The following is a 24,758-nucleotide window of genomic DNA, read 5'->3' on the forward strand; positions in this document are numbered from 1 at the left end:
TCTTGAATTGTAGCTCCCATAATTCCCATATGTTGTGAAGGGACCAATTGGAAACAACTGAATCGTGGGGGTGGTTTCCCCCATGCTTTTCTCATGATAGTGAATAAGTCTCACAAGATCTGATGGTTTTATAAGGGAAAACCCCTGTCACTTGGCTCTCATTCTCTCTTGCCACCACCATATAAGAAGTGCCTTTCACCTTCTGCCATGATTATGAGGCCTCCCCAGCCATGTGGAACTGTAAGTCCAATGGAAATTGTCCAGTCTCAGGTATGTCTTTATCAGCAGCAGGAAAACAGACTAATACAAAAAGCCAGAGACAAAGGCCATGTATTACATGATTCCATTTATATACAATTTACAGAATGGACAAATTTATAAAGACAGAAAGATTACTGGTTACCAGAAGTGGAAGAAAGGGTAAATGAAGAATGATTGCGGATGGGTGTGGGATTTTGGGGAAGGATGTGGCAGGAGTGATGGAAAGTCCTGGAATTAGATAGTGGTGATGTTTGCACAACCTTGTCAATATACTAAAAACCATTCAATTATACACTTTAAAAAATAAACTTTATGGGATGTAAACATTTCTCATTGTTAAAAAACCATAGAAATGTAATTCAAATTATTATTTTATATTGTCCCTCTAAGAGTCATAAAATTGTTAATTTAATAAGTGTAGTGGTTTGAGTAGTGCCTTCCCAAAAGCTGTGTCCACCTAGAACTTCAGAATGTGACCTTATTTAGACAAGGGCCTTTGCAGGTAATGAGTAAGGTAACAGTCTCATGATTAGATCGTTTTGAATTAGGATGGGCCCTAACACCAACAATGGATGTCCTTATAAGAGACAGAAAAGGAGAGACACACATGGGGAGGCCATGTGAAAGGGAGGCAGAGATTGGAATTATGCAGCTATAAACCAAGGACTGTTAGCGGAATTGAGTATTGAGCCACTCAGTTTGTGGTAATTGGGTAGCCCTAAGAAATTAATACAGTAAAGCTATTTTTGCTAATGTTCAGAAATATTACTTTATGAATAGTGAAATTAATACAGGGACTAGCTTAGGCAATGTATAAGTGGGGAGAGTTGATATCAGTAGTCTGTCTTGGACATTGATATCAGAAGTCTGATATTTTGGATTCGTATCAAATACAAAATAAAAATCTATTCTGTATTTGATATCTCATAAATGCATGAAGTTGGCGTTTACTGTGTTAGCACATTAGAGAGAGCTCTATTTTCCACTGGAAGGCAGACTTAACATTCCTTTGAAACGTGTAAGGGCCTGAGTAATTCTTGAGTCAGTCAAACCAAGTCTCTCCTACACATTTCCTATATCTTATCTGTAAAAGTGTGTGGATCTGTCTATGCAAAATAAAGCAACCAAGTAAATACGCAAGCCAACTTTATTTCCCACCTCTCTTCTCCTTTTCATCCAACTATCCCAGAAAGGTATTGCACTATCTTTGTTTTCATTTGTCTTTCATCCCTGAAATTTGACTTATTCTCAAAACCCTCACCCGCTACCACCATGATCTGTACATGCTTGAGTTACAGATTTTCCAAAACCAAGTGTAGTGGTTACTCCTTCCGTCATTATCTCACTGCTGCACTTGGTACTGTTGACCACAGCCTCATTCTGCTCTCTCCCTATCTCTCTCTGTTTCTTCTCAGTCTCTTTCCTGACAATTTGATCCTCCAATGGCCCCCCAGGACCCAGAGGATAAGTGCAAACATCTTAGCGTGATACATAAGGCTCCATGTGATCCGGCCCCTGTCCACTGCTCAGCTTCTTCCACTCCCTAACTCCCAGACATGGTCAAGGTGTCATCAGCAGCCGACCAGACCTCCTATTCACCTATTATTGCATTGACTGTCACTCATCCTCATCCTCTACTCCAACAACTGTTGTTTGATCAGAGGCAATGTTGTACCAAATACCATGACAGCACTAGGAAGTAATCTGCGTTTATAAAATCTTGGCAAAGACCGGAGACTGTTTGATTTTTCAGTCTGAGTTTGTGAAACACTGTACAGCTCTGAATTAGCCATATCCTTGTCTATATGCAACTGCCTCCCTATGGGTGAGAGAAATTCTTCAAAAGTGTTAGATCAGGTCTGCAAATTCTCCTTATTGTTCTCTAAAGCCCAAAATTTTGTTTCCTTTTCAAAGGTCTGCATCACACATTGGCTATAATGGTGAGGTTCCTTTTCCTATTTTGTTCAACGACATTCTCCAACTATTAACTGTCATACCACTGGTTTCCATTTCTTTAACTTCTCCTTTCTACCTCCTTTGGAAGTGTCCAAAGGCCCTTTATTCTCTCTAACAAAGTAGTACTCCTGTATCCTCATAAGCAAGGACGTCAGAGGGGATGAGTGCCTCTGGCCTAGGGATGAACACCCGCACATCCTACAATCAGGAGCAGCTGGTGCAATGTCCCAGCCACATTAACTTCAGGATAATCTGCATAGTCCTTTGGATACAGGAAACAAACTCCCCACTACCGTCACCCCAAATGGTTAGAGCAGATGGTAGTTGCAGCTGACCGCATTTCTTTGGGTTTAAGATTTGTTTTTGTTCATGCAATGCCATCTTTAGGGGATTCTTCTCTCCCCTCCTTCTTTCTGAGATGATGACTGGATGGAGGAAAGTCCTTGTGACATTAGGAAAAGTGATTCTGGCCCTCATGCTGCCCTGAATCTCTTCTGTATCTATTATTTGACTTGTGAAATGTGTGAGGGTCTCTCACCAGAGTCGACGCCCCATCATTGGTCTTGGTTAGTTCAAGGCTTGGCTGTAGCTGCTATTGGGCCACGGCCTAGGTGATTACCCCAGGGCCTCTGAGGGAGGGTCACTTTGTCTCTCAGTTGAAGGGAACACCCCCATCTGCTCCTGTAATGAGCTCTCCAGCTTGCATTTCAGCTGTCATCCATCTCCCTCACTAGTGAAAATGGAACTCCAGGCTCCAGGGAATCGGGGTACAATCTAGGCCCCCAAGATTCATCACCTTTTACAGCACCTTCCAGCCAGGGTTAGAACAGCTGATGCCATCCCACCCTACCCCAAATCCCCGCTAAAGGTCAGTCTCAAGTTGTAAAGGGACTGTTGAGGGGACTTACCTCTGATAGTTTCTCCCTACCCATGGCACCACCTCAGATGCTTTCCCTTTCTTTCCCCCTTCCTTGTATTCAGATATGTGCCCTTCTCTGGAGGGGGGGGCATTCTCCCCTTCTCCAAGGAAGTACGCTTCAACTTGGCAGTCTAGTCCCCATAGCAGAAGGGCTTCAGCAGGGAAAAGAAAACTACTCAGAAGGGTAACTACAGTGGAAAATATTTTCTAAAACATGGTCCCCACTAGACATGTTCAAGAGCTGGCTTAATTCCAGATTCTTTTTCCCTGCCTGTCTGTTTCCAGATTCGGAAACCTTCCAAAAAGTAGTTTCAGAGCATTGTCTGCAAAGAGCATTGTCCACTGTACTTGCAATTTGCACACCTGCTGAGGATGATGTGTGCATATTAAGTTACATATTATTGCCAGTGGCACACATGCATGACATATGAATCTTTTGATTAAATTTCTTGTAAGTTTCTATTTCTTTTTGCTCTGCCTTCGTTAGAAGCTAAACACCTTGAATATAGGAATTATGTCTCCCCAGTCTGGTGACCTTCTCCACTGGACTTGGTAATGATGTATCCTACAGAGCACAACATAAATACCCTTGCCTGCCTGACTCTTTTCAGTAAACAGTTGTGCCCATTTTCTCATTTCTTCCTAAGCAAATTCCAGTGTGATTAATCCCTGTATCATCACTAATAGCAGTCACCAGCACTTTGGAGAAATGTATTTCTTTTCTGGACTTCAAACATCACCACTTTTTGGCCAGGTGCAGTGGCTCACACTTGTAATCCCAGCACTTCAGAAGGCTGAGGCAGGTGGATCACTTGAGGTCAGAAGTTGGGGACCAGTCTGGCCAACATGGTGAAACAGCGTCTCTACTAAAAATACAAAAAAATTAGCTGGGCGTGGTGGTGCACACCTGTAATCCCAACTACTCAGGAGGCTGAAGCAGGAGAATCACTTGAACCCAGGCAGAGTTTGCAGTGAGTCGAGATCACGCCACTGCACTCTAGCCTGGGTAAAAGAGTGAGACTCCGTCTCGAAAAAATTTTTTAAAAGGCCAGGCGCAGTGGCTCACGCATGTAATCCCAGCACTTTGGGAGGCCAAGGTGGGTGGATCACCTGAGATCAGGAGTTCGAGACCAACCTGACCAACATGGAGAAACCAAATCTCTACTGAAAATACAAAATTAGCCAGGCGTGGTGGCACATACTTGTAATCCTGGCTACTCGGGAGGCTGAGGCAGGATAATCGCTTGAACAAAGGAGGAGGAAGTTGTGGTTAGCCAAGATCATGCCATTGCACTCCAGCCTGGGCAACAAGAGCAAAACTTCTCCTCAAAAAAAAGAAAAAGAAAAGAAAACATCACCACTTTTTGACTGACTTTTCACCTAGCGATGATGGCTTCACTTCAGATGTTGAAGAGACACTAAATGGATATGTACTCTGATTTGTGTCTTGTTTGCATTTTTCCCACAACTCTAGAAAGTCAGAGGAAGCTTCATCTTTCTTTTTCTGGTGTGTCCTGATAAAGCTGTTATTCTTTTGCATAAACATTGACAGTAACTAGCAAAAAGCAACAACAAAATGGAGCCGAGCACTTGCCTTCAGTTCATTGGTGTCAACCAGTTTGGCTTTGAGCTCAGTGTTCAAGTCTCGACATGTGTTCAGCTCCTTCTGCAGCCTCTCCACCTTCTTCTGCAGGTTCCTGATGATAAGATGCATGTTGTCCCTCTCAACCACCAAGGCCGTGCGTACCTGCTTCTCCTCCTCCAGCTGGGCTATTTTCTGCCGGAGGAAGCTCATGTGTAGTTCTTTGCTCTCCAGTCTCTCTTTCTGTGTCTTTAGCTGGTTTGATGCAAACAGGGATTTTTTTTTTAAATAATTGAACAATAGTAAATATAAATGAGTTACCCAGTAATAATAATACCCAGAGGTGTTGATCTTTATCTACACCTCTATAAGACTAATTTGTAAACCATCAAAAAAGTTATTGGATTCCTTTTCCTGATTGCATTTTTTATTCATACCCTTTCCAAGAATTAATTGCATACCTAAAATCTGAGACAAAGGAGCCCTAGAAAATGTGCAGAGGAGTCAGCTTTCCACATCTGATGCTCTCTAACATTATGTGCATCATCATAAAAGTGTAAAATTACTTTTAAAAAACTCCTCAGATGAGTTTATCAAGAGCAGAATATAATAAGACAGAGAGACAAAATCCTGTCCAACATCTAATGGCCACAATACCCGCACTGGCATTTTCTGAAATGCCAACTTTTTTTTTTTTTGAGACAGGGTCTCATTCTATTGTGCAGGCTGGGGTGTAGTGGCATGATCACGGTTCACTGCAGCCTCTCCCTCCCAGGCTCAAGCAATCCTTCCACCTCTCAGCCTCCCAAGTAGCTGGGACTACAGGTGTATGCCACCACACTCAGCTGATTTTTGTATTTTTTGTAAAGACAGGGTTTCACCATGTTGCCCAGGCTGGTCTTGAACTCCTGGGTTCAAGAGGTCCACCTGCCTCAGTCTCCAAAAGTGCTGGGATTACAGGTGTAAACCACCACACCTGGCTGAGAGTTGATATATTTTTAAAGTGAGATATACCAAGGAGATTTTTAAGTAAGCTTTGCTTTGAAGCTTTGCTTTAAAGCTTTGCTTATACATATAAAATCTTAGAAATAAAAGGGACTGTAAGAAGGCTTCTTGGTCTTTGTTATATGCCCAGACTATAAGGTCCACAAACTAAGCAGAGGACAGGTTCTCAAACATCATTTATCATTGGTAATCAAACTCAAAAAAGGAAATTAGAGTGATATTTAAGAAAATGACTATGGACTCTAGAGGGGAAGAATCTTCCTGGGCTCCACATGTCAAAATTAGTGGATGGAATATTAAGTACAGAAACTTCTGTCATCTGCTACAAACAGAATCAGAATCACGTATTATCAAGTGTTCAAGCTGAAGACCATCAAATCTCCCCTCATTATCTACTCTGCACTTGTAAAGTGATAAAAGGTAGAAAGACTTACTGAAATGCTGCTTTGAGTATCCTGCCTAACAGTGACAGCTGTGTCCATATCTAGATCACTTTTGAACAAGGCCTTTTTAACATTTCTCTCATCAAATTCCCTTTCTTAAGCTTCTTCATGTCAAATTCCACTCCAGGTCGGACATGGTGCCTCATGCCTGTAATCCCAGCAATCTGGGAGGCCAAGGAAGGCGAGTGACCTGAGGTCAGGAGTTTGAGACCAGCCTGGCCAACATAGTGAAACCTCGTCCCTATTAAAAATACAAAAATTAGCCAGGCATGGTTGCAGATGCTTGTAAACCCAGCTACTCAGGAGGCTGAGGAAGCAGAATCACCTGAACCTGGGAGGCAGAGGTTGCAGTGGGCCAAGATCGTGCCATTGCACTCCAGCCTGGGTGACAAGAGTGAAACTCTGTCTCAAAACAAAAAAAAGAAAAGAAAAGAAAAGAAAAAAATGTTCCACTCCATTGCAATTTTACACTGGTAAATTCTATAAACTGGTAAGTTTAATAATTATATAATTATTAAGAAGTAATAGTGTTGGATATTGAGAAAAAGCATCAATGATCTGAGCAGAACTTTGGAAAGAATGGTAGCTAATTTAATGTCTCTAATGGTAATAGAGTTTGTATGCTATCTTTTATAAAATATTTCTCAAGATATGATAGTGGAGAAGCCAAACATGAACACAGCAACTTCTGTGATCCAAGGGTTTGAAAATGTTATTTATTAAAAACTAGCAACTCCTTGGGGTATGTAGCATCCCCATCTTTAATATGAGGAAACAGAGACAGAGAGGTATATAATTTGTTCAAGGTCACACAGCTTGATGGAACCAAATTGGGAGCCCAGATGTGACTCATTATATAGCATCTACACTGGAATTGTATCATAGCATTTTCCTCCTAAGAACTATCATAAGAATACATCTGTGTTTTCCTATTTCTTTCCCCAATATCAATAATTATGTAACTAATAATTATATTTTATCCCTTTCATCCATTCATTCATTGATTTAGTCTAAACTGTTTCTAACTCTTCCTTTGAGTGAAGAAAAGTAAGCCCTTCTCTCTCTACTAGAATTTCTAGTGCAACTGAGCTTATAAATGTAGAGGCTGCTAAATGGCCTCCCAGTTCTCCTCCTCTCCCAAAGTAATAGAAACTGTGAATTTTTTCTAGCCAGGTCAATGGCTACCCAGAATAAAGCCTGCATTTGCAAACCTCCCTTGCAGCTAGGTTTGACCACCAAAACATATTCTGGCCATGGGATATAAACAAAAGTTTATGTAGCAAATTCTGAGTGCCTTTTTCAAAAGATGGCTCTGCTTGTTCTTTTACAGCCTTCTTCCTCACTCTTTTCTTCTATTCTATCTTGAACACAGATATAATGTTTTCAGGCACCATTTGGAACCATGAGAATAAGGATCGCCCTAGGGATGAGAAATGAATCAGCTGAAATGAGCCTGGTTCCTTGAAGACTTTACAGAGGAGAGTTGCCACACCAGCTCCAAACCTCCTGTCTCCAGGAATTCGTGTGAGAAAAACAAAACAAAACAAAACAAAAAAACAAAAAACAAAAAACTTCTACTTGCTTAAGTCACTGTCATTGTGGGTACCCATTACACACAGTGAAACACGACCTTAGGTGACAGATACACTTACCAACTCTTCAGACTTGAAATTGAGCCTCCAGGCCGGGTGTGGTGGCTCAAGCCTGTAATCCCAGCACTTTGGGAGGCCAAGACGGGTGGATCACGAGGTCAGGAGATCGAGACCATCCTGGCTAACACGGTGAAACCCTGTCTCTACTAAAAAAATACAAAAAACTAGCCGGGCGAGGTGGCGGGCGCCTGTAGTCCCAGCTACTCGGGAGGCTGAGGCAGGAGAATGGCGTAAACCCAGGAGGCGGAGCTTGCAGTGAGCTGAGATCCGGCCACTGCACTCCAGCCTGGGCGACAGAGCGAGACTCCGTCTCAAAAAAAAAAAAAAAAGAAATTGAGCCTCCAATTCTAAATACATATTTTTATAAGATTCTTCCGAGTTACACCGGTAAATATGGTGGCAGTACATTATTTTTCAATGTTTGGGTTTTTCAGAAATTTCTTCTCTCAATACTAGCAAGTTTCAATATCCCCTACCTTTCTCTGCAAATTGTGGGCAATGGTCTTATTCTCAATGACTGCATTGCTCTCAAGACGAACCAGCTGCTCTGTTCGAGCTAAAACCACATCCAGCCGCATGTCAAAACCAAGTTCGGCAGCCATCTGGTCCAACTTCATTTTCTGTGAAAGCTGATCCAGAAATTTAAGATACTAAACCCAAGAACAAAAACAAAAATAGGACACAAAAGTCAAAGTTAATGGGTGATCTCACAGAATCTTTTCCTCTTTCTCCCAAGCTTACAGGTAATTCTCCTTTGCAGAGAGCATAGAGTGGAGCATGGACTCTGATCCAATATGTGGTAATAAATTCCTGAACCATTCTGCCAGTTCCCTGCCTACCCCTTGTTTGAATGCTCTTGACTCTCCTAGCCCTTGATGTTGATGTTCAGTCGAATATTATATACTTTTCTTAACCCTGCCAAACAACACATTTGGCTATGTTTGATTACATCTTCATCTCTCTGCTTTGACAACTTGCTGCTGCGACCATGCCCCTCCCAGGCTAATCCAGTCCCTGGGATCCACCCATTGATAGGGTTTGGCTGTGTCACTACTCAAATCTCATCCTGAATTGTAGCTCCCATAATTCCCACATGTTGAGGGAGGGACCTGGTGGAAGATAATTGAATCATGGGGGCAGTTTCCCCCATACTGTTCTCATGGTAGAGAATAAGTCACATGACATCTGATGGTTTTATCAGGGAAAACCCCTTTTGCTTGGGTCTCATTCTCTCTCTCTCTCTCTCTCTGCATGCCACCATGTAAGACATCCCTTACTCTTCCACCATGATTGTGAGGACGCCTGAGCCACGTGGAACTGTGAGTCCATTAAACCTCTTTTTCTTTATAAATTACCCAGCCTCAGGTATGTCTTTTTTTATTTTTTTTTTATTTTTTTATTTTTATTTATTTTATTTATTTATTTATTTTGAGACAGAGTCTTCCTCTGTTGCCCAGGCTGGAGTGCAGTGGCTTGATCTCAGCTCACTGCAGCCTCTGCCTCCCAGGTTCCAGCAATTCTCCTGCCTCAGCCCCCCAGGTAGCTGGGATTACAGGCACGTGCCACCATGCCTGGCTAATTTTTTTGTATTTTTAGTAGAGATAGGATTTCACCACATTGGGCAGGCTGGTCTCAAACTCCTGACCTCAGGTGATCCACTCGTCTTGGCGTCCCAAAGTGCTAGGATTACAGATGTGAGCCACCATGCCCAGCCTATGTCTTTATCAGCAGTGTGAAAATGGACTAATACACCCACCCACGCACCTTCCTTGGGAATTTTTCCCACCTAACTGGTCTCTGGCCTCAAAGGTGGACCCTGACAACTTAGCCAGTTGCCACTTTACTCTTCTTAGGCTCTACAGAGCATTCCAAACTCAAAGCGCACCATCCAAAAACATTTTGAACAAGATTTTCGGGTCTTTTTTTATTAATTAAGATGTTTTAGAAAATGTCTTTAAAATTAAGTTAAATTAAGTAAAATTAAGTTAAATGAACACTCCTCCCTAAAACAGAGCTGTATGAAGGAAGTCAGGGTTCATATTTTAGCAGTCTACAGTTAGAAAGCTATTTAAAGGTTTTCCTCTACTTGATTTCTGTGGTTTATCTGGCAAGTCCACACATAAGATAATGCTTACTAAGTGCTTACTGGATGAATAAATCAATCAATGAGCTTTCTATATCATAATTTCATGATTTGGGTTTTATCTTTGATATTTTCTTCTGATTGCAATAATTTATCCATCTGGCATTTTCAGGCAATTAAATGTTTAAATAGGTACAATTTCCTGCCAACTGAAGCACACCAGCTTAAAGCCCAGAACTAGCCATGTTTTAATTATCAGGATGAAATTATTTATGAGTGTTTATTTTCCAGTTTTGGCAAATAACATACATATGAATACAATTTTATCTCTTCTTTATAAGTCACAGTCATTGCAAATACCACTTATTGCATTGTGCTACAATCCCATAAACTGCTTTTGTCTCTACATCCTCTGGTTATCACTTTATAATGCTGTATCAGCTCTCTATATGGAATTTTTAATTTTTAATCTTTGTCTGTGAAAGTCACCTAAGTGCTATTGCTTGTATCTTACCTAAAATAGATAAATACCTTTTACATGATGGTACGAAACCCTCTTTTTTTCTATTTCTATGTATGACCCATCCATTTAGTGGGCCAGGACTACAACAGGCAAAAAGGGATTAAGACAAGACCAAGCAGAGGAAGATCCCATAGAGAAAGTTTCTATTTCAAGGATTTGGGCTATACTTCAGAAGATTAAGGTTACTAGAAACTTTTAACTACATAGAAATGAAGGATTACTGTATATATTGTTCACTTGAATGACAGTTCAGCATAAATAAGAAACTGTGCATTCTACTGTCTTTGAGTCTGCCTAGATTACCTGCATTTAGCATTTCAACTGTGCAACTTTACTTTTCAACTTACATGATACTATCCATCCTTACCAGAACACGCATTTCATATGCAGTTAACGACAGAAGATTCACCATGGACAGAATTAGCTTACATAACTTGCTTTCACAACTGAGAGTTATTTGGACACAATCCCAATTAAAATTAATGATTCCTTTATAGTAAGGGAAGGGAATACCAATCCACCTGAAATTCCTGCCTTTGACATATTTCTTCTATAATTCATATAATATTTATTGACTCTTTCTCTAGGCCCTGGAGAAACACAGGAAAAAGATCATTTCTTCCAGCCTCAAGAAGCTTGGAATATTTGGAGACGAAAAAAATTTAAAAACAATCCAATAAGGGTAAAAAAGTACCATGAGAGAGGCAGATACATTATGCTTAGAGAGCATAAGGAAAGATAGGTAAGTCTCCTAGGGAAGACTGCCAGGCGAAGCAGTATTTGAGCTGAATCTTGAAGAGACTGCTGTTATCAGGTAAAGGAGGTGAGGAGAACATTCTCTCAGTGAGAATAGCTGTGGGCAGTGCGGGAGGCAGCTGGAGGAGACCGGAGGAGTGAGTGCTGCTACAAATTTGCATGGATGTCTTTAGGCTCCGCAATCACCGCAGACCCCACCAGGGTCCCGCCGCTCCCAGAAGGCTTCTGAGTTTGCCCCCCGCTGGCAGGAGAAATTACAGGGGAAAGGGAAGATGGAGAGACCACCTGGCCAGCTCACAGAATGTGAAGCCATGGAAAAAGAAGGAATCTGTACCTGAGCCTAGGGCCCCCAGAGAGCCACTGGCCAGTTTGGAGATAAAGAAAGAGAAGATTAGGCACACGTTTCATTAAGACCTCCCTGGCAGCAATGAAGAGAATACATCTGAGGCATGAAGAACAGTGCCGGGAGCTCAGTTACTAGGTTGTTTCCCTAGTCGGTGTTAACGAGCACAATGCTCAGAGCCAAAGCACAGCTGCTGGATATAGAGATGGGGGAGGCATTGGAGATCTAGTAAGGAGACAGGATTTATAGGGCTTAGGAATTGATTTCAAAAAGGGAAGTGTTGAAGAAGGCTTGAGCAAATGGAGGTAGATTACCACCATGACTGAAGCAGGAGAGGGACAAATTTGAACAGATGTCCTTTCAGTTTTGAATATATTTTGGTGTTCACGGACCATGCAGGTGAAGCTGTCCCGCAGGCAGTAATGTGGCTTTCAATTTACATTACCATACTCAGGTGCAATATTTCATTTTGTTTGGTTGTGGTTTTTTGTTTTATTTTGCTTATTTGTTTTGAGAGGGAGTCTCTGTCACCCTAGGCTGGAGTACAATGGCACGATCTCTGCTCACTGCAACCTCCGCCTCTCAAATTCAAGCAATTCTCCTGCCTCAGCTTCCTGGGTAGCTGGGGTTACAGGCACACACCAACACACCTGGCTAATGTTTTGTATTTTTTAGTAGAGATGGGGTTTCACCATGTTGGTCGGACTGTTCTTCAACTCCTGACCTCAAGTGATCCACCTGCCTCAGCCTCCTAAAGTGCTGGGATTACAGGCATGAGCCATCACGTCTGGCCTGTTTTTGTTTTTTGTTTGTTTGTTTTTTTGTTTGTTTGTTGAGACAGGGTCTCACTCTGTCACCCAGGCTGAAGTGGTGTGATCCCAGCTCACTGCAACCTCCACCTCCCAGGCTCAAGCTATCCTCCCATCTCAGCCTCCCAGGTAGCTGGGACCACAAGTGCGTGTCACCATGCCCAGCTAATTTTTGTGTCTTTTGTAAAGATGGGATTTCGCCATATTGCCCAGGCTGGTCTTGAACTCCAGAGCTCAAGCGATCCGCCTGCATCAACCTCCCAAAGTGCTGGGATTATAGGTGTGAGCTACCAAGCCGAGCCAATATTTCTTTACAAAATCAAATTTTCCACCATCACACCTTTACAGATATCTAATAGAAAAAGCTATCTCCACTCTCCCAGACTTCTCAAATCTAGCCCCTGTTTCCATTCACAAAACCACTACATGGTTCAGATCTTTATTATCTTCTGAACTGGACTAGTCTGAACTGGACTATCTTCTAAACTGGACCAGTCGGGGAGCCACCGACTGGGCTCCCTACCTTCCTTCAGCTGTGTCCAGCCCTTTGAATGCAAGGACTTTTTTGTTTATCTGTTGTGGCAGATATCTCAAAAATTGTGCATAGTTGTTTTTTGTTTGTGTGTGTGTGTGTGTGTGTGTTGTTTGTTTGTTTTAGCTTATAGGCTATCACTACTGTTAGTGTATTTTATGTGTGGCCCAAGACAATTATTCTTCTTCCAATGTGGCCCAGGGTAGCCAAAAGGTTGGACACCGCTGCTACCCTCTAAGCCAGTCTGACTTGAGGGAAATCTTTCTTTTACTCAAAAACCTTCTCTGGCTTCCCATTACCTATGCAATGAAGCCTGAGCCATTAGACTGACCTATTTCAATGATTCCTACACCTGCCTCCAGTGCCGTCTCACGCCTTTGGTTTCACCAAGTATCCTGTCCCATGCTCCCTGCACCTCATTCATTTCCCGAGCCATCTTCTCACACCTCCATTTCTTCTTTGTTCCAGCTATTTTTTCTGCCTCAAATTCCTTCCCCCCCTTCTGCCTGACAAATTCCTACTCATCCTTTAATACTCCCCTTTTCTGTGAAGATGGCTTACTTACCGCACAGAAAAAAAGTCATTGCTCCTTTTTCCAGGTTTCTGTCAGATTTTATACCTGTCTCCATCATGGCACTAATTGCACTACTGTGCACTAATTGCGCTATTATACTATTACGCCCCGATCTCCCTGTCTCATCCGCTGGACTTGATTTTCCACAGACACCTTTGGCACATCTTTGTATATCCAACCTCAGTGCAGGCAAGACGATTCCTCAATGTTTTAAGTACAGAAGAATGAAAAGGAATATGTTACTTGAGTGTAGACGTTTCAACTTAAGAGTATTTTTCATGCCAAATTCTGCATCGAGGCTCTTGAGCCCCTGTGCCTCCCTTTCCCTTCCCACACTCCCTCCTACGGACTCTTTCAGTCCACACTTTCCTCCCCATCCTGTCCAGCAAAACCTTTCTTTGATCTTGGTTTTCACAGCCACTGCCTCATGTCCGTCTTCTCTTTGGTCACCAGATTTCACACTGGTTTACTGGAGGTCGCTCCCCTTCCTCTCAAGTCTCCCCTCAGCGCAAAGCCAACTGGCTTCTGCTCTCCACCACTCTACCAAAACTGCCTGTCAAAGATCACTGACAATGTCCCCACACTCAAATCCTCCGTGTGGGCCCCTTCTCTTCCCATTTAACTCTCCTCTCCCGCTGGGTTATCAGCGCCATTGTTTCCGAGACTCTCCATGCCACAATCTCAGCTCCACAGGGACATCTCTCTATCTTTCTAAAATACTGCAATGTGGCCGGGCGCGGTGGCTCAAACCTGTAATCCCAGCACTTTGGGAGGCCGAGGCGGGCACATCACGAGGTCAGGAGATCGAGACCATCCTGGCTAACACGGTGAAACTGCATCCCTACTAAAAATACCAAAAATTAGCCGGGCGAGGTGGCTGGTGCCTGTAGTCCCAGCTACTCGGGAGGCTGAGGCAGGAGAATGGCGTGAACCCGGGAGGTGGAGCTTGCAGTGAGCCCGAGATGGCGCCACTGCACTCCAGCCTGGGCAACAGAGCGAGACTCCATCTCAAAAACATAAAAATAATAAAAATAAAATAAAATACCATAATGCTCACACTTACCACGCTTCATATTCTACAGAGTAAAGAGCACTCCATCTTTTTAGTCTAAGCCATTCCAGTCTTCTCTCTTGCCACAGATCCACCAAGAATAACATGTTCCAGCCATACAGGATTCACCAATTTGCATTCTCTGAATACACTATGCACTTGCCAGATTTCATTCCTTTGTTCAAACTGTTTCCCCTACAGTATCTGTCTTCTCTCTCCACTATAATCCGACTTATCTTTCAAAAATGAACTTAATTATCACCTCTCCTATAAAATCTTCCCTTTATCTAGAAGTTCCTACAGAACTTTCTGATTCAATACATACAACACATATAAACTTATAGTACAGCAAATTATCTGAGTATCTGTCTCCCCTATCGAATTATGAGCCCTTTAAGATCAGAAACTGTGTATTATTCATATTTTAGCTTGCCATACCTTTAGGACCTCATATGATATGCATTCAATAAATATTTGTTGAGTTTAATTAAATTAATTTGAATCAAGGAAGCTCCAAACCCATTGTTCCTTGAAATTGACTTAACTAATTAAGTCCAGGACTTAACCAAACTAAATAGTGTAAAATTCAGAATATTTTCAGGTAAAATTTTAGACTACAACAGATGCTTCCACTCATGGATATGCCCTCAGGTTATTACTTTTTGTTTCTCAAAATTCAAGTTGTCTCGCAAAACATCTCCAGAAATCAGCTCTGCCTCCAGGTGTGTCAGCTGACCCTGAAGAGTCTCCAACATATTCTCTGCTTTCTGGGCCCTCTGGAGAGCTTTCTGGTGAAACTCAGACTCCTTTCCCAACTGTTCAACAAGCTCAGATATTTGGGCTTCAAGCTGGGAGACCATCTGGAAACAAAGAAACAGGTCAAGAATAAGCCTTGTTTTAGATGGAAGGAAGTGTTCACATCTACTGCTCTGCCTAAGCAGCATAACTGTTTATGATACCAACTTCCAGATTATTTGTAAAAATCCCATGTAAAATATGTAATTGATAGCTGTATTTGCCTCTGTTTAAAATAATCTACATTCATTATTGAATAAAATTTTTCCATTGGTATTTTTAATTTTTATATAATTCTTTTAACAGGTTAATCGATAAAAATTTATGGATAACATTTACTTACCCCAAAACTATTGCTAAGAGTTTCAAAGTTTAATAAGAAAAAGAATTAAGACAAAAAGTACTGTAAAAATCTACGAAGAGTCATTCCCCAGAAAAATGCTTTCACCATTTTGAGTTGACTTAAGATTAGACAGCTAATTAATCTTGGTAGGTAACGTTGGGGCATTACAGGGAATTCATGTACAGACATGCTTTTTCAAACTTTTTTTAACTTTCTATTGAAGATTGGTTACCTACGCCCTAAACTCCAGGGATACTGACTCTACACTACATAGTCATAGAGTAATATCATTTTTGCATTGGAAAGGTCAAAATCTCTTTAATATGGTGACTCTAAATAGGGTCAAGGTCAATGTACAAGAGGGCAGGGGGATCTGAGTACTGTCCCATGTTAAAGTCCCTCCAGCCTCTCCACAACCCACCTGATTTGCCCAATGCTCCCATCCTTCCGAGGAGTTCCTCTTTTTGTTGTGATCATTCCTTCAAACCAAGAGTGCAAGTTTACCAAGGACCTCAGGGACACTCTCAGAAAACTCCAACTGATTTTACTCAATCCAGTTTCATAAAATGTTGGATTCAATAAAACCACCAAGTCTAGGGTGATACATTTGTTGTCTTTTGATGGTTTATTTTGGAAGAGAAGAGGAAAAACATAGTATTTACATAACAGTACAGTACCACTCTCACAGAAATGGAAACATCCTGACTGTTTCAGATTTTTACTGTCTCAATTTTTAAAAAGAAAACAATTTCTGTCTGCCTATCTATAAACAGCCATGCTTAACCACGTAATCTGCCTTTAAACTTTTTGAAAGGCTGTTGTACAGGAGAACAAAAGAATTTGTTCTGAGTTACCCTCAGAGCCTACATTGAGAACCAGTAGGTATAAATCAGAGAATAAATTCCATATTTCTGAAAGGAAAATGTTTTCCCCAGTTCCTATAATTATAAAGTAAGATATCCCCATAAAATTTCCTTAAAAACAAAACGTATAAACAAGCAAAAAAAAATCCCCTGTGATCCCACCACCCAGAGGCAAAAAGTATTAATATTTTTAAATAATTTGTTTTCGTGTATCATTAAAATATAGTTGGAATATTATGCATGCAATTTTGTGTCTTTGTTTTTACCTAATTATTCTCATGCCATTTTAAATTCTTAATATTTTAATGGCTGCATTAAGAACTCATCATGAGAATGTGTCATCATTCACTTAAGCATTCCTTTATAGGAAGGGAAAAACTCTTCCCTGTGAGATCTAAGCAAAAAAATTAAAAATAATAAATAATCAAAATACAGAAGAAAGGGAAAACGTTATAATGATTACAGCTGTCTAAAGACACTGTCTAGTAGGGAGTGGATTCCCAGTCACCGAAGATGGCCGGAAATTGGCTAACTATGGGCATATCTCACTTTATTGCACTTACTTTATTGCTCTTCACAGATATTTGGTTTTTTACAAATTGAAGGTTTGCGGCAACCCTGCATTGAGCAAGTCTATCAGCATCATTTTTCGGACAGCACATGCTCACTTTGTGTCCCTGTGTCACATTTCAGCAATACTAGCAATATTTCAAACGTTTTTCATTACTCTGATATCTGTTATGGGGATCTATGATCAGAGATCTTTGATGTTACTATTGCAGTGTTTGGGGTGCCACAAACCACTCCCATATAAGTCAGTGAACTTAAATGATACATGTGTACTTTCTGACTTTTCCACTAACTGGCTGACCCCACATCTCTCTTACTCTCCTTGGACCTCCCTATTTCCTGAGACACAACAATATTCACATTAAGGCAGTTAATAACCTTACAATGGCCTCTGAGTTTTCAAATGAAAGGAAGAGTCAGGCTAGGCATAGTGACTGATGCCTGTAATCCCAGCACTTTGGGAGGCCAAAGTGGGTGGATCACCTGAGGTCAGGAGTTCAAGAGCAGCCTGGCCAACATGGCGAAAACCCATCTTTACTAAAAATACAAAAATTAGCTGGACGTGGTGGTGCATGCCTGTAGTCCCAGCTACTCGGAAGGCTGAGGCAGGAAAATCACTTGAACCTGGGAGGCAGAGGTTGCAGTGAGCCAAGATCGTGCCACTGCACTCCAGCCTGGGTGACAGAATGAGACTCCATCTCAAAAAAAAGGAAGAGTCTTACTTCTCTCATTTTAACTCAAAAGCTAGAAATGACTAAGCTTAGTAAGAAAGGCATGTTGAAATCTGAGACAGGCCAAAAATTGGGCCTCTTACTCCAAACAATTAGCCAAGTTGGGAATAGAAAGGAAGCGTTCTTGAAGGAAATTAAAAGTGCAACTCCAGGACAGGCATGGTGGCTCACGCCTGTAATCCCAGCACTTTGGGAGGCTGAGGTGGGTGGATTACCTTAGATCAGGAGTTCAAGACCAGGCTGACCAATATGGTGAAACCCCATCTCTACTAAAAATACAAAAATTAGCCGGGCATGGTGCCAGGCACCTATAGTCCCAGCTACTCAGGAAGCTGAGACAGGAGAATCACTTGAACCCAGGAGGCACAGGTTGCAGTGAGCTGAGATCACGCCATTGCAGTCCAGCCTGGGTGACAGAGCAAGGTCCCATCTCAAAAAAAAAAAAAAAAAAAAAAGTGCTACCCCAGTAAAAACACTGATATAGTGTGGATATTTGTCCCCTCTAAATCGCATGTTAAAATTTGATCCTCACGGTTGGAGGTGGGCCTAGTAGGAGATGTTTGGTTCATGGGAGCAGATCCTTCATGAACGATTTGGTATCATTCTCACAGAATTGAGTGACTGCTCAGTCTTAGTTCCCATGAGATCTGGTTGTTGAAAAGAGCCTGGCACCTCCTCCTCTCTCTCCCTTTCTTTCTCTCTGGCCATGTGATGCCTGTTCCCCTTCATCTTCTGCCATGAGTGAAAGTTTCTTGAGGTTCATTGCCAGAAGTAGATGGCACTGTGCTTCTTGTATAGCCTGCAGAACTGTGAGCCAAATAAACCTCTTTTCTTTAGAAATTACTCAGCCTCAGGTATTCTTTTATGGCAACACAAATGGACTAAGACACATACAAATGATAACAAAAAACAGCCTTATTGCTGATATGGAGAAAGTTTGAGTGGTCTGAATAGACATCAAACTAGCTATAACATTCGCTTAAGCCAAAGCCTAATCCAGAGCAAGGCCCTAACTCTCCTTAAATCTATGAAGCCTAAGGAGGCTGCAGAAGAAAAATTTGAAACTAGTAGAGATTGATTCATGAGATTTAAGGAAAGAAGCCATCTCCACAACATAAAAGTACAAGACAAAGCAGTAAGAGCTGATGCAGAAGCTGAGGCAAGTTATCCACAAGATCTAGCTAAGATCATTGATGAAGGTGATGACACCAAACAACAGACTTTCAATGTAGGCAAAATAGCCTTCTATGGGAAGAAGGGCTTTCATAGCTAAAGAGGAGAAGTCAATACCTGCCTTCAAAGCTTCAAAGAACAGGCTGACTCTCTCAGAGGCTAATGCAGCTGGTGACTTGAAGTTGAGGCCAATGCTCATTTAGCATTCTGAAGATCCTAGGCCCCTTAAGAAATATGCTAAATCTATTCTGACTGTGCTCTAGAAATGGAACAGCAAAGCTGGATGACAGCATATCTGTTCACATCATGTTTTACTGAATATTTCAAGCCCACAGTTGAGACCTATGGCTCAATAAAAGATTCCTTTTAAAATATTACTGCTCATTGACAATGTACCTGGTCACCCAAGAACTCTGACAGAGATGTACAGGAGATGAACGTTGTCTTCACACCTACTAACACAGTATTCTTTCTGCAGCCCATGGATCAAGGAGTAATATTGACTCTAAAGTCTTATTATCTAAGAAATATACTTCATAAGGCTATAGCTGCCACAGAGAGCGATTCCTCTGATGGATCTGGGCAAAGTAAATTCAAAACCTTCTGGAAAGGATTCACTACTCTTGATACCATTAAAGACATTCATAAGTCATGAGAAGAGGTCAAAATATCAACATCATAGGAATCATCTATGAGATGACTCTGAGGGGTTCAGGACTTCAGTGAAGGAAGTAACTGCAGATGTTGTGGAAATAGCAAGAGAACGAAGATTAGAAGTGGAGCCTAAAGATGTGCTGAATTGCTGTAATCTCATGATCAAATTTGAATGGATGAAGAGTTGCTCCTCATGAATGAGCAAAGAAAATGATGATTGAGATGGAATTTACTCCTAGTGAAGATGCTGTGAACATTGTTGAAATGACAAGAAGCATTTAGAATATTACATAAACTTAGATGACAAAGCAGAAGCATGGTTTGAGAGGATTGACCCCAATTTAGAAAGAAGTTCTGCTGTTGGTAAAATTCTATCAAATAGCTCACATGTTACAGAGAAATCTTTTGAGAAAAAAAAGAGTCAGTTGATGTTTTCAACCACATTGTTGTCTTATTTTAAGAAATTGCCACAGCCACCCCAACCTTCAGGATTGTGATCAGCAGTAGCCGTCAACATTGCAGCAAAACCCTCCACCAGCAAAATGATCATGACTTGCGGAAGGCTGAGATGATTGTTTGCACTTCTTAGCAATAAAGTATTTTTAATTAAGGTATCTATGTTGTTTTTTAGATATAGGGTTATTGCATACTTATTAGACTACATAGTCTATGCATAGTATAAACATAACTTTTATATGCACTGAGAAACCAAAAAAAATTGTGTGACTCACTTTATTGTGACATTTGCTTTGTTACAGTGGTCTCTGAGGTATGCTTATATCAATTAAGAATGTTGCCATGCAGATTGAAGTGCTACATGAGGAAGTTTAGACTACCTGAGCTGTAAACTCTTCAGTCCTGTGCTTCCATGGCTTTCAAGCTTCCAGACCTATAATTCAATTAATTCTACACTTCTGTGTGTGTGCTTGAAATTAGATATTTGATGGTAAGCTATTCAGAGCCACATCTAAGGAATTATATTTACCAATGAAATTTTTAGTGTCATCCCAGAACATGAAACTCTGAGAAACTTCATTTCATTTCATATTTCCTACCTTTCCTGCTTACCAATAATAAAAATATCTACTGATACATTCATAGTTATATTAGTAAGTATATCTTACTAATATAGCAGATAAATCTGATCTTAATGCAAGAGAAACAGTGTTTATCTTGGTACGACAAACAATGTAATCTACAGAAAAATGTCCACAAGATGCTGCCTCCCAAGGGACTGGTTCGCATTATTAGAAGTATAGCACATCAGGAGATGTGGTTTCATGTTGGACTGAAAACAGAAAGTGAGTATTTCTACCTGAAGACCCTTCGACATCTCCTATACTACAAATGACATAGCAGAGAGAACGAAATCAAAGAGAAAACTGATTCAATAAACCTTAAGCAGAGAGAGGGAGAACTGTGTGATCACTTAGCCGTGGTCAGCACACCACCGACTTTACTGGAAGAAAGCAAGCCTTCTATAGAAATCAATCAGTGTGGTCTCCATTCTGAAGCTGACACCCTGAGTAACTGAAGTAAGTTAGACTAAGGGAGTGATACTGACCCTGAAGGAAGATGTGAGCATCTGACGTAGACCAGAGTGCAGGACAGGGGTTTTGGAGTCAGATAGCCCTGGTTTCAAGTTCCCCTGTACCACTTACCAGCAGGTTAACTGAAGTGAGTAACTAATCTCTCCGAAATTTGTAGACTTTGCTATGATGACTCAATGAGCTGATTTAGATAATTTGACCCTCACAGCATTTCACACCGTATTGAAGTTCAACGCATCGTGTCCATTTCCATCATCAGGGTTACTGCTCCAGTGTATGGGTTCCATCAATCCTATGCTGTCGCCATGAGGCACTAAAGAACCCTCTAGGAATTGTCCTATGTCATGTTTCTCAAACTATTTTCAGCATAGTCTTTCTCTCAACTAGAAGTCTTTCTGGGTAGAACAAATAAGGAACAAATGTGTTTGAATCAAAGGCAAGAAGGTCCTTTTGCATCTTCACCCCATCTGGACCCAAGGGTGCGCTCCAGAGCCTTGAGACTCAGCAAAGTGCGACTTTAAAACCACTAATACATAGATTGCTGAAATTTGCAGGGGATACCTGCCATGCCAAGATTCTGGTGTCCAGAGAGAAGAAAGCAGCTGAGAGCCCTCCTGCACTCTATCAGATCACAGAACTTAGCTTCAGAAGCTTATTTAGGTGTCAGTGCATACGACATCACCAATCTTTTTTCTAACTAAATTTAGATAAATTAATTCAAATAAATTAACATTCCAATCTGACTCATTCTTGGGAACATCAAACGCCAGTGCCTGAGTGAACATATGTACTACACCAAAACTATAAACTTGTGCTGTTTTTCACACCAAAAAGTCTAAACAATAAATAAGCCTTTCTTTCCCTTATTTTCTTTTTCTTAGGATCATTCCTTAACATATACCTGATCTTCTATGGGACAAAATGCACCAGATATTTCAACACTAGAGGTGGGCAGTCGGGGGGTGAGGGGTGAAGAATACATACCTTTAAACAAAAAAGGCACTAAAGCACAATATAGTTAAAGAATAAGCTGCATGGTTTTTAAAAGTAAAGTCATAATGCTCTAAAAGAGTTAATTCACTCCCCAGGGACAACTATGTGTTGATTTCACCAGAGAGACATTTTTGTGCTAAAATTAAACCAAATAGAAGCCAGAAAGTTCTACACTGAAGAAAGAGCCACTTAGGTCATTTAAAGTCCAGTGCCTTTTAGACGTAAACTCTTTTCCAATTATTCAAGTTATAATTTTCACTTGGGGAATATGTAAGTTATCAGGTACTAGAAAGTGTCGACCAAATTCTCCTTCCCTCCTGTCGGCATGTGTGGCCAGCATTGTGACTGGCTAACCCTACCCCTCCCCCTCTGTTCACCTCAACTTTTGTTTTGAGTTAAATTAGGTCCCCCCAAAAAAGATATGTTGAAGCCCCCCAGTACCTCAGAATGTGACCTTCTTTGGAAATCAGGTCTTTACAGTGGTGATGAAGTTAAAACGAGGTCCCTAAGGTTGACCCTAATCCAAGATGACTGGGGTCCTTATAAGAGGGGAAATTTGGACACAAAGACCGACATGCATAGAAGACACAGGAAGAACACTATCCCTACAACAAATAATGCAATGCCTGAGGCCAGCAGAAGCTAGGAGTGAGGCATGGGACAGATTCTCCCTCACAGCCCTCAGAAGGAACCAGCCCTACGGACACCTTGATCCCAGACGTCTCATCTCCAGAACTGTGAGGCAAGAACTTTCTGTTGTTAAAGCCACCCAGTTGTGGTACTTTGTCATGGCAGCCCCAGGAAACTCATATAACTGGAGAGGCCGGAAAAGCTGAAACTTCCATCTGTTCACTCTCTCAGATGCTCCTGTAGCCCGGAGCGACCATGCAGCATAATTTTGGACAATGAAATGTCCCAAATGGAAGTGTGCTGGTGCTTCTGAGGAGATGTTCACTTTAGTAGGTGGCAGGGTTAAGAACAGAGCAGGAGAATGATAATCGGGCTCTGAGATCAGAATGGGGAGGAGGGGGCTGTGGAGCAGAGGTCACTAGCCTTTTTGGCACCAGAGACTGGTTTCGTGGAAGACAATTTTTGTGTCAGAATGAAACTGCTCCACCTCAGATCATCAGACATTAGATTCTCATAAGGTGCATGCAACCTAGATCCCTCGCATGCCCAGTTCACAACAGGGTTCACGTTCCTACGAGAATCTAATGCCACTGCTGATCTGACACAAGGTTAACTCAGGCAGTAATGCTCCCTCGCCCACAGCTCACCTCCTCCTGTGCAGCCCAGTTCCTACTAGGCCATGCACTGGTGCAGGTGCGCAGCCCGAGGGTTGGAGACCCTTGCTTTATAGCATCAGGCGGAGTCCCCACAGCTCCCACAGAGCCCCTGGACCAGCAAACACCTCAAGGGAGGAAATAAGCCTTAGGTGTACCTAAAGCAGAACAGGAAAAATGTCCAGACAGAGGTTTGTGAGCTTGTATTAATTTGTCTTTAATTTGGAAAAAGACGTAGAAATTGGCATGGTCATGTCCTTTCTATGCATAATCGATTATCATCCAGATGATTACCCAGTTAGGAAACATCTGAAAGGAAAAAAAAAGAAGAAGAAGAAGGAGGAGGAGGAGGATGAGGATGAGGAGGAGGAGGAGAGGAGGAGGAAGAGGAGGAGAAGGAGGAGGAAAAGGAGGAAGGAAAACAAAATTGCCTCAAAATTCTAAAGTAAAATCTGAAAATGTCATAACTTTCTATCATTGTGCAAGAAGTCATTATTTCATAAACAACTGCTATGGTGTCCTGAAATTCCAGGGCTAAATAACATCTAAATACTCATTTAGAATTCGTGGGAACCTGACAGTAAAACATTCCTCTAAGACAGTGGTTTTCAACTAGGGGCAATTTTGACCCCCGGGGGACATCAGGCTGTGTCTAAAGACATCTGTGGTTGTCACAAACTGGGAGGGGGAGTGCTACTAGCGGGTAGAGGCCAAGGACGCCGCTGAAAATCCTGCAATGCACAGGACAGGTCCCCACAGCAAAAAAATTATCCAGTCCAAAATGCCAATAGTTCTGAGGACGAAAAACCTTTCTCTAAGATACCGTAAAGCTTCTAAAAAGATTAAATCTTGCCAGCAGCAGAAATGCAAGGAACAAGTAGAAATGACGTGCTGTAAAAGTGTGGGTGGTGTCCTGAATTCTACTGAGAACTGCAAACACAGGAGGGGAAAAATGGGTAGCACGGGGGTAAACAAGGCAAGCAACGTTCGGGAAGCAGGAGCTGGCCTGAAGCGGAGAATCTGCCAAGCTGAGCCTGAACCCGCCATTGAGCCTTCACATCAGTATTACTCAGCCACTGACTTGTTTGCGTAGCCATGGCAGCTGGCAGGGACATGCAGCCTCCTCAACAAACAGCTTCATCAATTCATAAAGCTCCCATTCTTTAGAAACATTTCTAAGACAATATATGAAATCCATTTTCTCCTGATTTTACTTGAAGATGAGTCACACAAGACACCAGCTATATGCTTGATTTCAGGCTTTTAAATAGGGAGAGCAGCTATTGAAAAAAATTACAGGGTAGGAATGGCAGA

General features: G+C 41.6%; 1 protein-coding gene across 1 annotated transcript in view; it reads right to left on the bottom strand.

Moving 5' to 3' along the window:
* Positions 1-24,758, bottom strand: part of CCDC170 (coiled-coil domain containing 170) — a 96,072-nt gene that overhangs the window by 17,567 nt on the left and 53,747 nt on the right. Inside the window, exons 6-8 of the mRNA XM_033235049.1 lie at positions 15,149-15,349; positions 8,295-8,468; positions 4,731-4,973 (exon numbers count right to left, since the gene is read on the bottom strand). Coding sequence (XP_033090940.1) covers positions 4,731-4,973; positions 8,295-8,468; positions 15,149-15,349 — 618 coding nt within the window. The remainder of the gene's footprint in view (positions 1-4,730; positions 4,974-8,294; positions 8,469-15,148; positions 15,350-24,758) is intronic.

Source organism: Trachypithecus francoisi, unplaced genomic scaffold (genome assembly GCF_009764315.1).
Source record: "Trachypithecus francoisi isolate TF-2019V2 unplaced genomic scaffold, Tfra_2.0 Lachesis_group15, whole genome shotgun sequence".
Lineage (NCBI taxonomy): Eukaryota > Metazoa > Chordata > Mammalia > Primates > Cercopithecidae > Trachypithecus > Trachypithecus francoisi.